At 46.0% G+C, this 14,247-nt stretch overlaps 3 protein-coding genes across 3 annotated transcripts; 1 reads left to right on the top strand and 2 right to left on the bottom strand.

Annotated features, from left to right (window-relative positions):
• Positions 1-5,822: 5,822 nt before the first annotated feature.
• Positions 5,823-9,099, top strand: BDBG_03553 (delta24(24(1))-sterol reductase). Its single transcript, XM_002626343.2, has 5 exons — positions 5,823-6,721; positions 6,871-7,719; positions 7,786-8,117; positions 8,205-8,422; positions 8,480-9,099. Exons 1-5 carry the CDS (start codon positions 6,699-6,701, stop codon positions 8,489-8,491), a joined length of 1,434 nt encoding a protein of 477 aa, XP_002626389.1. The 5' UTR covers positions 5,823-6,698; the 3' UTR covers positions 8,492-9,099.
• Positions 8,973-11,438, bottom strand: BDBG_03552 (C6 transcription factor; the record flags this gene model as incomplete). The annotated part of the gene is made up of 7 exons (XM_031721300.1): positions 8,973-9,387; positions 9,452-9,684; positions 9,745-10,179; positions 10,243-10,538; positions 10,600-11,173; positions 11,302-11,325; positions 11,391-11,438. 7 exons carry the CDS (start codon positions 11,436-11,438, stop codon positions 8,973-8,975), a joined length of 2,025 nt encoding a protein of 674 aa, XP_031577805.1.
• Positions 11,439-11,974: 536 nt separating this feature from the next.
• BDBG_03551 (translation initiation factor SUI1) lies at positions 11,975-14,120 on the bottom strand (the record flags this gene model as incomplete). The annotated part of the gene is made up of 3 exons (XM_002626341.2): positions 11,975-13,053; positions 13,144-14,005; positions 14,100-14,120. 3 exons carry the CDS (start codon positions 14,118-14,120, stop codon positions 11,975-11,977), a joined length of 1,962 nt encoding a protein of 653 aa, XP_002626387.1.
• Positions 14,121-14,247: the final 127 nt, after the last annotated feature.

The raw sequence follows: 14,247 nt of genomic DNA, 5'->3' as shown, positions 1-14,247 counted from the left end.
ATTCTCCCATTTAATATCACTTTAATATCACGGGGTGATAATATTAATTAACATGATAAAAGATACTGTACTCCCTCCGTAGTTACCTGTATTAGAGTAGTAACAAAAAGAAGCGAACTAACAACATAAATTACAGGGACTTTATCCAAACCCAAATGTGAGACGTCGTCGCTTCCATCAATCAAACCACGTTTCTCATTTATTTAATATTATTCATATAGTTAACTACGGACTCCGTACACACTTATTTTTCATAGCGTAGTTACATCTCGGTAAAGTATTCACGGTTCGGTTCCAAGCAAGTGGAGCTGGGGCATTCCAGATTCCAGCAACCCTTGTTTTTTTTCCTGTTTTTCCTTTTTTCTTTTCTTTTTCCCTTTTTTCCTTTTTTTTTTTTTTTTTTTTTTTTGCTCCGTCCCAAGGCCCCGGGTCCAACTTGTGCCACCGGCCGGTGCAACCTGTCCGACCGCGAACCAAAATCAACCGAACCATTCGTCACAATCAAAATCAAAAATCAAAATCAGCTTATTATTAATTATTTAGACTTCTTGTCCCGATTGCGCATACCATACCATACCACCTCGCCTCGCCTGCAGGAAGCCCGGTCGGCGTTCCACTATGCCGTTTCTGTGCAACTACGCCGTAACTGGTCGCCGAATCGTCTATTTTATATTTCATTCGTTCGTTGTTTTTGATTTCGCTGTTGGACCATTATAATGATCACGGGGAAAAGAAGATGGGAAGACATTGGGATTTCTGTACATATATATTTAATATTATTATTGATATTATTTGATTAGACTGTACATATATATTTAATATTATTATTGATATTATTTGATTAGAGAAAGAGAATACACAGAATATCCTCATCTTCCTCCTCCTTCTCTCCTTAGCAGAGCGAGTATAACGGTAATAATAATGCTGATACGGTATATGGTATATGCATGGCCACCCCCCCCCCCCTCCCTCCCTAGCCCGGACTGGACTGGACTCCGGAACCCACCACCCGCCAACCCGTCCAACCCCCAACCCGTCCAACCCGTCCAACCCGTCCAGTCCGCATCCGCCTTTCTCCTGACAATTATTATTAAGTCTGTCACTGCTGGGGACTGGGCGCCGCCACACTGGGCCATACTGGACCACACGGGGACCACATCGGGCCACCACATCGGGCCACACCGGACATCTCTCCTTCCATGATTCGCCATGGTTCGCCATGTCAGGTTATTACAACTTACAGCCACCGACGACACACTAGTGGTAGTAGTAAGTAAGTACCTACTACTGCGTAACTACGGAGTACTAGCTAGCATGGCTAACCCGACCTTACTCCGCACACATTCCCCCCCGCCGTCACAAGGAATCAATTATATCAATATTAATAACTATCGGTCTAATCATGCGATTCTTTTCTCGCCCAACCCTGGCCTGGCGCTAACCAACCGCGCCCCGTGCGTCTGCCCACCACCCCGGGGGTAGGTAGGTATGGGGTAGGGATGGGTAGGTGGTATGGGGGAAAGCGGATGAAGTTGAACGTTGCTTTATCTGACAAACTATTTTCTCCACACCCCACCCACCTAAAGTAAGGCTCTATTTATTATTGGATTTCTCCAGTGGGCTCTTCATTTCGAGAAGATCTCATACATATCGTCATTTATTATTATTGGTGTTACACATCAAAGATCGGAGGGTAGGGAAAAAAAAAAAAAAAATTTCAACCACCCCAATACACGCAGGATACGATATCCCACGGATCTCCCATTTAATAAATTTTACTACGGAGTAGTTAGTTAACTACAGCAACTCCAAGATTATTATTCTTGCTCACTCACAATCACTTTGTTTCCAGCCCTGTCAGCATTACAAAGAAAGTACTATGTATTAATATTGTTATGTATTTATTACGCAGTACTGTATTCCCTAGCTTCCTGTTCTTTTGTGGTTTTCTTTGTTCCCTTCCCATCCCATCCCATCTTTTGCATTTTGCATTATCAGGGCTTGAATAAACTCTATCCTCTGCCGCTACAATTACGCTTGTATTAATATTTATTATTATTCCCCAGACACTACTGATAGGCAGAGAGCAACAATAATAAGATCCCATCACTCATTCATGCAGTGGCTTGTTTGATTCACCATGCTGCTGGGATGATGGGGGTTCATTGGGGGTAACTTAATCTTTTTCATTTTTTATTGTTTTATTTTCGGTGCTGTGCTTCTTATACCATACCATACCATACCATACCATACCTACGGAGTTATCTATCCTTCCACTCCACTCCCCGCCTTGTCGAACGGTAAGGCAAGGTTACTACTGTAAGTAGGAGATATTAATTATTCTTCTTCTTCTTTCCCCCTCCAGAGAAACATATATTTCTATTCTTCTCTTCTCTTCTCTTCTCTTCTCGTTTATCTGATTCGAAACCGTCCGTGTGGACTCTCTCTGTACCTACCTTACCTGCACTTACTTACCTAGCCTGTTTCGCTCATTGCAACTTGTGGGAACCTGGGGGGGGGGGGTATCATATGTTCTCCTTACCTAGGTATTGCATGCGCAATAATATTCTAATAATATTCTGTAGTTTATGTATGCACGTGTGCAGGGTGCCACATTCCTCACAAATGTTATGGAGGAGAAGCTGAGCCAGCCTTTATTCTTGAATCTTGAAGAAGGCCATATATATATATGTATTTACAGATACCGCCCCCTCCCCCCCCCCGCTTAGGGTTCCTTAACCGCGCGGGAAAAGTCGGTTGGAATGAGGATTTTTAAAAAAGGAAAAAAGGAAAAAAGAAGAATAGCAGAAGCAGGCAGGGAAGAGAGAGTATCTCTCTCTCTCTCTCTCTCTCTCTCTCTTTCTCTCTCTGTGTGTGTGTGTGTCCTTCCTCCCAACATGAAGTCAAAATTAGACAAATCTCCCACCTCTTCTCCTCCAACAAGGATCAAGGATCCGAAGCCAAGACGGCTCCACCTCACCTACGTTCTTGAAACTCCTCAGCACATAACTATGTAGTTTTCCATTATTATTATTATTATTATTCTTGTTTCTGATATGACATGGACCCCCCACCACCATCAAAAGCTGTACCGTACGTACCGTGCAATGGCCCTTCTTTCGCGTTCTAGACTTAGAGCTAGGTCTTGGAGAACGGGAGAAACTGGAGAATTCCTTTTGTCTTTCTTGGCTTTAATTCTCATGTCAAGCTTGATTTGATGATTGATTGATTGATATATGTTGCCTGTTTTCACCTGGGTCTTTTGAACAGTGGAACCTGTTAAGAAGAGAGTGCCAGAAGAGATTTTAGAGAGAAAAGAGAGAGAGAGATCAGAGCCATGAACAGTAACTAATCATTATCAGAATTTATTAGTTTATTCAGCACATGCAATATATACATATGCAGACAGATAATTCTATTTTCCAATTGATGTGATAAATCATCAGAGATATATCTTTATATTATGTTATTCTGAATCTGCTTCTGATGAGTGATTTATTTATTTTCTTTTCTCTTTTATCTCTAGATACTATCAGTAACAAGAGAACAAACAGGTGCTTGTCAATGTAAATTAATCTCGCACATTATATTACATTAATTCAAAATTCATGTCTTCTGTCATCTTTACTCATTTTCATGTTTTTATATCACTAGTTGAATTTTTGATCAGAGTCTTGTAAACTTCTATATGCTCTTCTCACTCATCATGCACCTCTCAGATTCAGTGCAGGAATTTACATCAAAAATTGTGTGTTCAGCAATCACTCTGAAGAAGTTGTCTGGATGATATGAGATATAGCTGAATCTGTGTAGATTGTGCTGCAAGCTGTGCATAACTATCATATATGTTAAAAAATAATCAGAGCATGATTCTGAGCAATCAATTTTGTCAAGTTACTGGTTTTCTCTGTATTGTTTGTTTCTTTCCTACATTGCACCATTGCTGAAATTGTCTGTGTGCTGCTGCCTGCTGCCTGCTGCAAAAACCCATTGAACCCCAAATTAGTGCTGAATTATAAGCTAGAGAAACTCCGCTCTGCTCTCCTGTTATTGTCGTCCATGTTATATCTATAATACTATGTGTATATGTATGCACATGTATGTACATGTAACATCATGTAACATGTTTGTCATAACCGCGATCCGCACCCCCACTGCTCTGTTTTTAGGTCCGCGCTCTATCCAAGCTGGCGGGTAAGTATGCAGCTTTGTGACGTCTGTTATTAGCACGGCTATGGAGTATACTCTGGCATAGGTGTGCTTTTATCTCGCGCAGAGAGAGAGAGAGAGAGAGAGAGAAAATGGAACAGGATATAGAGATGGGTTGGTAGAACCTTTTCATGTCAACCCAACCCGTACCTCGCACAAAGGAGGCAGATAGATAATCGGGCCATAGCGGGCCGCTTCCGTCCCGCTGGGGAACGATTTGATTTGGTGTCATCATTACCGATGGATGGCCAAGCAAATACTCCGTACATCCATGTAATTATTATGTATACACAGTATGTTGGCAACCGCCTGTCCGAGTTTGGTTTGGATTGAAACGCACAGTTTGAGCCTGAGTGTTGGGTCCTTTTTGTAGGTTGCAAATGATGTGGCACGTTGCGATGTAGCTTCTTTCCTGAGCAATGCCTACAGCATCCGAGAGTTGCTGCCATGAGCAATTGATTGTAGCGGAGAACAAAAGGTGTTTTGTTTCTAGCGCGGTGATCGAAGCCAATGCCACTGGATTGGGATCTTTATCATCCCGAGAAACGTTGTCTCGGGAAAGGGATCCTGGCAAGATAGAACAAAATTTCAAATAAAACCGGGCCCCCCCCCCCAGTAGTAGCCAGGACTGAACCAACCTCCTGGGATTTATTTTTTATTTCGCATAACACTAACCGCATCCACACCATATCTATATCGCCTTGATTCCGGCATTTATTCTGCTCAGTTAAAAGAGAGAAAGCAGAAGGAGGAACAGAAATGTACATCTTGCAGCAGCTCATGAATGCTTCATGAAGCCTCTCTATCCATGGGAATTTTCCTGCCTTGCGGGCGGGTGGAGTGGTTTTGGCCTCCGCTTCAACACAAAAGTTACCCAGCGAACTGGTGTTTTCTCACCTGCTTATTTTTCCTTTCTTTTCCTTTCTTTTCTTTTTTTTTGTCGCCTGGACACTCAAAAATGAGGCATGCATGCGCCGTATCACAGCCGAATATTTTAGCCACAGTGTGTGTGGCCTTGATGAGAGTGATTGGCTCAAGCAGACCAAGGCAGACAACAACATCAAAAATCCGTGCTTCAAGGAGAGACTTGGGCCAATTTTTCTCCTACAATGAATCAACATTATTACTACTGGACACTCTCCGCAAAATCGGCCGTGCCAAACAGGATCGCAGCAACAGGCTTGGGATGGATTGAGCTATGTATTGTCCCATTATCGGCTCTACACAATATATTGATATAACTACATGTTTCTATGAATTTAACAATTTTTCCCCGCTGATGTTTTGCCATACGACATGAGGAACCTTGCACGCCAACCTGGAAAATATGTAGACTACCTACTGCAGACTGTACTCCGTAGGCCGGCCTATGTCGTTCCCATGGAATGCTCCTACCCGCCCCCCGCCAAGCAGTCAAAAATCCGTTGAACTCAGCCTGTCGGAGGAAGAGATATCAAAATGGAGAGAAAATCGCCCTTGGCTGGCGGTTTATTTGGTGGGAATGCCATTGGCAAGCCGGCAGCGGTTGTGCCAGACCAGACCAGCCAGTGTGCTCTGTCTCATCTTATCTCTTTTCTCTCTGCCTACCAACACTTTTTTTTTTTTGGGTGGGGGGGGAAGGTGACCATGGAGACATCCCTTCAATTGGTGCTACATTGGATATTTATTGGAATATTTATTGCAAAAGAGTTCAGCACCTGTTGATATCAAGCAGTAAATCCACCCCCATTCATCAGAACCCGATGGTCCGAATCGAAATCTGTTGATGATGATCTCGTCCTACCCCATCCTTCAAAGTCTCACGGCCATTAGTCCAAACAACAATCTACACAGGAAAAGAGCAGAGCTCATAACAATGTTTTGGACATCTCTTGGATGAACCTTAAAAGTAGCAGGCGGATCCAATCGAGCTCCGTGTTGCGCCACAAGACATCGGAGAAACGCAGATCTAACGGCCTTTTGCTAAAGGACATATGTGTGGACGTTTCCCACAGATTTTCGTTTTCTTATTAAAATTAATGTGTCCATTCGTTAATGAGGCAAATTAATATATTTTTTTGTTGTCCTGCTCGCTGTGCTTTTTGAAAACTACATAATCCGTCCGGGGAAACCTCGGATATTGGAGAGCAAAATATCGCGGCCTCCTTATATTGATCTATCCGCGTTCCCAACCCCACAGGAACTGGATATTCCATGCAGATTAACCTCTACTACTGAGGCGATACCATTGAATTTAAATCCCCGGTTCAAAATAAGGCATCGAAGAAGCGACCACATCCCAAGGGCCGTTTCCGCAGTCCACGGAATCCACGGAGTCCGCGGTCGCCCGGGAACAGATAGGGGGAGACTGCAACTATCAGCCCAAAGGCGCATGAACAAATAAATACCCGCGAATCAGGATATATATTTATCTATCTAGTCGTTTTTGCAGTGTCGGCGCATTCTTTTCCTTTTGCTTCTGGCGCGCAATTTGAAGAGAAAAATTAAGAATGGCGGTTCAGGAGGCCAAGAGGTACGTACTGCACAACTACGCGTTTAGCAGTACCCCCGTAATTACTTACTCGCATCTATACCCATCTCCCCATCTACAGAACACTTTGCTTTCCAATAATTACGAGTTATCAAGTGTATGTATGCTAATGTTGAATTGGCAAAACTTAGTGAGCTTCACCAGGGCAAGAAGGAAACCAATGGCCTCCAGCCGGATAGCACGACAAAAGACGCAGGGACATGCGCGAGCAAACTCGATGATGAAGCCGAGTTTGAATTTGGAGGTGTGTTGGGTGCGTGCGTCATAATGATTGGATCCCCCTTGATCATGTACTACATGTACATCGGGGCAACGTTCTACGACGGCCAATTTCCCTCCCGCGCAGAAGGTCAGAGCTTCATGGAGTTCCTCGCACACCTCGTGGATCTCGTGTACACCCATGCGTTCCCGCATCGCAAAGCTTGGACGATATACTGGACATTGATGGTGCTGGAAGGCGCGGGTTATCTTCTGCTCCCTGGTGTGTATGGCAAGGGAAAGCGGCTGCCGCACTTGGGCGGCAAACAGCTTGACTATTACTGCTCAGCTATCTCGGCGTGGTACTTGACAATTGCAGTCGCTGTGGGTTTGCATGTATCAGGAACCTTCAAGCTGTATACTCTCATCGATGAATTCGGACCGATAATGAGCGTAGCGATCTGCTCTGGGATTCTGTTATCATTTGTTGCGTACTTCTCGGCCATCGCGAGAGGTGTGCAACATCGCATGACCGGATCTTTCTTTTACGATCTCTTCATGGGAGCAGAGCTCAATCCACGTTTGTTTGGACTGTTGGATATCAAAATGTTTCTCGAAGTCCGGATCCCGTGGTACTTCCTCTTCCTTTTTACCCTTGGGGCGGCTTTAAGGCAGTATGAACAGCTCGGATATGTGTCTGGAGAGGTCGGGTTCCTCCTCATGGCCCATTTCCTTTATGCAAATGCATGCGCAAAGGGTGAAGAACTCATCATCACCAGCTGGTATGTTCTCATCTGCGTTCCTTGACATTATTATGTCGCTTTATGTCAGCTAATGCATCTGGTTAGGGACATGTACCATGAGAAGCTTGGCTTCCTGCTGATCTTCTGGAATATGGCCGGCGTCCCAATGACGTACTGCCACTGCACAATATACCTCGCGCAAAACAATCCGTCAGACTACAACTGGGGGCCTTGGGCCTTGGCATTCCTCTATGCTTCGTATCTCTTTGTATATTGGGTGTGGGATACAGCTAATAGCCAGAAGAACGGATTCCGGGCGCGGGAACATGGTGTCGTGGTGAATCGCAAAACATTCCCGCAACTCCCATGGAAATTTGCCAAAAACCCACAATGTATCCGCACCAAGACAGGAGATTCTCTTTTATGCAGTGGATGGTGTAAGTGCCTTTTTCCTTCCCCCCCCCTTTTTTCCCCCCCAATCAGCTGCACATGCAATTTCAACTCACACGCGAATTTCTCAATAGTCGGACTGGCCCGCAAGTTGCATTACACCTGTGACTTCTATTTTGCTTTTTGCTGGGGCTTAATTACCGGGTTTAACTCGCCTTTCCCTTGGTTCTATCCGGTATTTTTCACCGTGATGATCATCCATCGGGCTCGAAGGAATATCCATCGCTGCCGCGCAAAATATGGCGCAGCTTGGGAGGAGTATGAACGCCGCGTTCCGTATCTATTTATTCCGGTAAGTAATCCAAAAACTCTGTTGGTGACATTAACTGAAGCTAATTTTTGGGCAAAGTATGTCATCTAAATGGCGGTATACACCCGGCTCAGAGCGAAGGTGAAGAATGGTATTCCATGGATGTTTTCAGCTGGCTTTACGTTGTTGTGGAAACCACGCGCAGGGAGGAGAACTGACAGCATTTGATGATTGTATCTTGCCTTCGCTTTGAGTTGTTCATTTCATGTACTGTATGGAGGAAATGTTAATTAAATAATTCTATTAAAAGCGGTACACATACCGTTGATGGTTTTGAAAATGTCTCGAGAAGGGAAAGGGAATTGTAAACTATAGTGATACATTGGAGGCGATTTATATATCGTTATACGCAGAAATTGAATCCAGGGTTTTTAGGCCATTGGCCCGACGTAAGAACTCGGTAGGTAGATTTGACATTCTGGTCCAATCCGGGGCACGCAGCAACACCTCATGGTTTGCCTGCAGCCATATCCCTTGAGCCCCCGGGGACCCCGGGGGGGGGGGGTAATGGAACTTTGAGACCGCTACGCGGTTACGTAAGGTTCAAGCTGAGCATATCTGTCCCGGGCCTGTTCGTACCAAGGAAATCATTCAAAAAGACAGAAATATCAGCACTGTCCATGTTAAAATCGTGCATATCTTCTGGCCAGGGGATATCCGGGAAAGTGATCTGGGTCTGGCCATCCGTCATAAAAGGTAGTACAAGCGAGCCGTCGTCTTGGTGTTCGAGGCCGTTCAGGGTTAGTTGAGAATCAATCAAGGACTGGGCAATGGTGAGGAATGCTTTGCATATCTCGTAGAGATGTTGGGAGCCGCGGGAAAGATCCTTAACCAGTTCGAGCGAGCCGACGGTTTCTTTGAGTAGGGAGAGCTCCTCTAAGTCTCCGGCGGCAATTGCGTGGGTGAAGACGATGACGAACGGGGTGAAGGAAGGGTAGAGAAGGATCCTAGTTACAGTTAATGGTCGTTTTTAGTACCTTGTATCTGGAAATTCAATTAAGGGCGGCTAACCAGGTTACGTATTCAGCCTGCTTGTGGCTTTTGCGTTCACTGAAGTAGGAAAAGCACTTTAGGTGACTCTGTAGACCGAGCTTGGCTGCCTCTAAACACTTGGAACTTATAGACATAGCATTCGGCGACATCTGGGCGCGGTATATGACGGTTAAAACTGAATAGGTGATGAATTCAGCGCAGGCCGCCATTCCCTGCAATGAATCCGCATAATAGCCACCACTGACGTCGATCTATAAATGTTATCAATAGGGAGCTACGGAGGACAGATGAGAGAGCGTAAGCTTGCATACCCTGAGGAGTTCATTTCGCACTTCAATCAGCTCGATAGACAACTGTTCCATCACCCGCATTTTTTCCTCCGGTGACGATTGCGATGCTGAAACAGAATATAGCCTGTCATACACTCGGCCCTGAATAGCTGAAAATTTAATGATCACATGAGCCATTAGATCCCAAGGGCTTTGATGGGGGTCAGTTGACGGTATGAATACTCCGCAATCGATATCATGGTCTTGAAAATGTGATGTGCGGCCAAGGTTAAGAGAGAGGTTTTTGTCGATCATGTACAATCTCCAGAAAACGTGTCGCTTCTCCTCCGCAACGGGGAAAGGATCGTTTTTCAATTCCGAATTGCTGTGATATCCCATGCTTTGACACATATCAAATGCGATTGACAGATATGTCCAGCAAAGCGGGTGATTTGATTCATCCTGACACTTAATAACCTGTTTTGACGAGCGAACAATTAGCCAGGGCCTGGCAGCAAGGGAGTGTGAATGGGAACTTACCCCAATGAGCAGAGCCTGGACCTTTTCAAGGGTCGGGCCGACAAACATTTCGTAAGATTTCAAACCCTGCACAAAGCTTTTCTCACAAATGTCTGCATATAGGGTGCAATCAGATTGAGACAGCGAACTGTCCCCACTGTGCATGTAGTCCCGAATGATGAAATAAAGCAAACCATGCATAAGGGTAATTGACCCTGCGGTGATCGGTTCAGAAGGAAAGTAAACTTTCTGACATAGTTTTTCGATCTGGAGGTAATCTCTCCAAGAGTTGTTCACAAGAAAGAACGGCGGTTGCTCTGGATGTCATATTAGCTGCTCAAATTTTCTCTCCGGCGAGGTTTTAGGCTTCGTTCAAACCTTTGACTCTCCTGATGAGAGAAATTACGAAGGCCACCGGAGGCAGATTTAGATTCGATGCGGCTGTGCTTGCAGTTTCCGTCGATTCAGAAGAACGCGGAGATGGATGGTGCTTATCTAGGTTACTTTTTAGCGAGAGGAGGGCTCTATAGACGTTCTCGTCGAGTTTGCTCCCGGGGACTCTTGCAACGGATATATCTGCAGCCTTCTTGGCTAGCAACGTTGCACTACCAAAGGACGATTGTCCTTCAAATGCAGCTGTCGTTATCTCCAACGACGACTGGGTGGATATGGAGGGTGAATGATGGTCTAACGAATTCACAGAACCGGGGGCAGAACGATGTGACAACTCTTGAATGCTCTTTTCGACCGCAGAAAGGCGGTCTTCTATCAGCTCCCAGTTTCTCTCGCTGGCTTGGTTAATGCCGGAAGCCCCTGAAGCGGCATTCTGATGGCTGGCATGCTGGTTGGTTGGAGGAGCGCGAGGCCGTTCTGTTAGCCTTGAAGATGCGGCCTGGCAGGGGATGCCGAGTGTGCCGCAGCTGGAACATGGAATGGCTTTGTCACATTTGATCTGAATGAAAATGTTAGACCGACTCCAATTAGAACTCACTCCATTAGCTCCTTTGAAGGGAAGTTGGGTTCCCTCAACCTCATACGACCCTTGCGGTAAGACGCGTACTGAAATTAGAAATATCGCACCTTTCTCAGCCGACAATTTTCGCACTAAAACACAGAAGTTAGCAAATGTACAGCAGCCTCAAACATGAGTAACCAAAGGCCAATATTACCGCGCGGGCACGAAAGGAGCGCGAAGCTGAATTGGCTCCGTGTGACATTTCCAAAGCTTAGTATTGCCAAGATCCGATCGAGGCGGAGGGCAAAAAGTGATCGCTCGAGAGCTCGAGTTCGATGCTCAGGACGGATCTGTCTAGACTTTTACAAGAATAAAACGCATATGGCTAAATTTGTTATGCATAGTAGATATATGTAGATAATTTAAGCATGCGCGATTGAAATGTTGAAATATCCCCGGTCAACGCTAGGGACGACGTTGGGGCTTACCTCACGTGAACATGGCCGTTAGGGCAGCCACAGCGCATCAACTCAAGCGGCTAAGGTTGGTTCAGGGCCGTTATATGTAAGTTACTGTACATGTACGGAGTACAAAGCCTGTAGCAAATATAATGAGCCTCCTGTTTACTGTAACAAAACCCCAAAATCAAGGGTACAGTACATCTCCTTAAACCCCTCTACGAAACATTGAATTTATCATGAAACAGGGCTAGAATGCTCCAATCCCCGGTCATTCAAAGATATATATAATCTGCATAAATACGCTATATATATATCCGCTCAAAACCACCCAGAATCTTCAGTTTCCTCTGCCTCCCTTCTTTTGAGACTTATCAACAATCTCTATCCACTGAGACTTCACCCCCCGATTAGCCAGCGCAGCTTCCACAAGTTTCCGATGATCGCCCTGAACCAACACACTCATCACCCCCTTCGCCGCTCCCACGGCCTGCGAAACGCTCGTGCTACTCGAGCACTTCTTCTGCAGCTCATCCGCCAACAGCTGCGGCGTGGCACCGAAAGGTTCTAAGCCGGTAATCTTGGTAACCACCTTTGAGCCCGTGCGCCGCTCGATGGTCACTGTGACTTTGGGGCCAGGGCCTGCCTTTGGCTTCACGTCGTGGAGCGTCTGGCCGGGCTTCAGCATGGCGTGATAAGGGGCGCAGAGCGAAGGGTCTTCGAGGAGGCGCCGGAGGATGGCATCACGTTGGACGGTGCCGCGTTTGAGAATTGCGAGATCATCGGCGGAGGAGGAGAGGATGGTGTTGCTGATGAATGGGTTGAGGGATATAATGCGTGGGTTCGTGGGGGAGATTATGGGAGGGTCTTGGGCTGTGAGATAATCGTTGAGTCGTTTTGAAACGTCAGCGGTCGTGTAGTAGTTATTCACATCGCTGTTCGACAACGGCGGGAATAAGACGGGGGTAAGTTTTCCGCTTGGTCGATATAGTGTTTTCACGGTGAATGACTGCCCCGTTGAAGAATCTTTGTCATTTCCTCCCAACGAAATAGATTTGGCAGCACTTTCTGAGCTATTCTTTTTGGGAAGTTTATATGGAACGAAATTGACAACTCGGGTGTCATCAAAATCCACATCCAAAATTATCGTCTCGCCGCCGCTGCGGTCTTTAGCTTTAACCAGCTTTTCCTTGTCAAGATGCTTGATGAATTTCTTCACATTCTTCCACGATGTCTTTTTAATATTATAAAATTGAGCTTGATGAGGTGAGAATATTGGTAGGAATGGCGTTATCAGGTTAGATATCAAGAAAGACGCTTGGATAGGTAATGCAATTCCATGGTGGGGTGTGGATGGGTTGTCAATTTTATGTTGGTAAAGGCAATAGAGGAATGCGTTGTGAAATACCGCCTCAATTTCTGCATAGCAGTTAGATTTCCATATCCGTATACCCGTGCAACAAAGCTGAGGGAAAAAAAAAAAAAAAAAAAAAAAAAAAAAAACCATACCTTTGGTAGTCGGTTCCTGCAATTGTTCCTCTGGGATCGCGTTGTTTTCCTCCGCTTTATCCCCACCCAGCGATACACCGCCTTCTTCCTCACCGTCGACATCAACATCACCTTTCTCATCTTCCAACCTCAATTCTTCGAAATCCTTTTCCACTCTGGTGCCATCATCCAGCCAACCATCAATATGCTCCGGCGACGGCTGACCGGGTCTTCCCAGAGTACCCCAACTCCACAGCTCATCCCCTTCCCACGTCACCCCTTTAACAGCATGTCCCTTCGCCCCCTGCACCTGGCCTAGCCCAGCCACGTCGATTTCGCACACACCCACGAACGTCGGCACACTAGGCTTCGCCAAGCTCGCGACCGCGACTATTTCCCCCTTGACTGCCCGCTCAGGAAACGGTGGCCCATTGGCTAAGCCTGGAGTCATCAGATCTGCGCCCCCGTATAGCTTATCCATCACTAGGCTTGGGGTATGCAATAAAGGGACGAGGTGCGGGTGGTGCCATAGTGTATAGACCGTAGGATATAGACGTCCATCAGTGCCTGCACCTTGCTCCGGGCGTACCCAGAGAATTCGCTCGTCGCCACCGTCAGCATGTGAACCGACATAGACCGTGCCCTGGACAGGAGTCAGATCGGGTCCTGCGGTAGTCACAAACCGCGCGGACATGGTATTCTCTGGGAGAAGGGATTTGCGGAGCGCCGTAAGGCTGGTTGCGGCATCATTTTGCGGGACCTCAGGGTGTTCCTCTTTCGAAGGGGCAGCGGGGGTGGTGGGTATTTCGATTTTGAATTGTTGGATAATCTGGTCTGCTATCTTCCGCCGGTCAGAAGAGCGGAGAGGGGAGAGTGGTTTGAACTGTAGTTTTTCTATGTTAGCAAGGAAGACGTTCGGTGGTGCGGGCCAGAGCGTGATAATGGATGACCATGAGGGGTAGGCTTGAACAACTTACAGTGGGTTTCTTCTTGAACATGGCGAAAGGAAGGCTTTGTGTTCCGTTTTCATGTGGTTTGGGAGAGATGAGGGGAAATGAGAACGTTCAAACCGCGTTATAATTTCCCAAGCTTGACTATGCAAGCTGGTGAATTGTACTTCCTAGC

The sequence above is a fragment of the Blastomyces gilchristii genome (assembly GCF_000003855.2).
Source record: "Blastomyces gilchristii SLH14081 genomic scaffold supercont1.5, whole genome shotgun sequence".
Lineage (NCBI taxonomy): Eukaryota > Fungi > Ascomycota > Eurotiomycetes > Onygenales > Ajellomycetaceae > Blastomyces > Blastomyces gilchristii.
The sequence above is the reverse complement of the archived record's forward strand: the minus strand, read 5'-3'. Positions and strand labels throughout refer to the sequence as shown.

Excerpts from the sequence above, each read along its gene's own strand:
- BDBG_03553 (XM_002626343.2), top strand. The coding sequence starts at position 6,699 with ATGGCGGTTCAGGAGGCCAAGAG. Across the intron at positions 7,720-7,785 it reads GAACTCATCATCACCAGCTG|GGACATGTACCATGAGAAGC; the intron begins GTATGTTCTCAT and ends GCATCTGGTTAG. Across the intron at positions 8,118-8,204 it reads TCTTTTATGCAGTGGATGGT|TCGGACTGGCCCGCAAGTTG; the intron begins GTAAGTGCCTTT and ends ATTTCTCAATAG.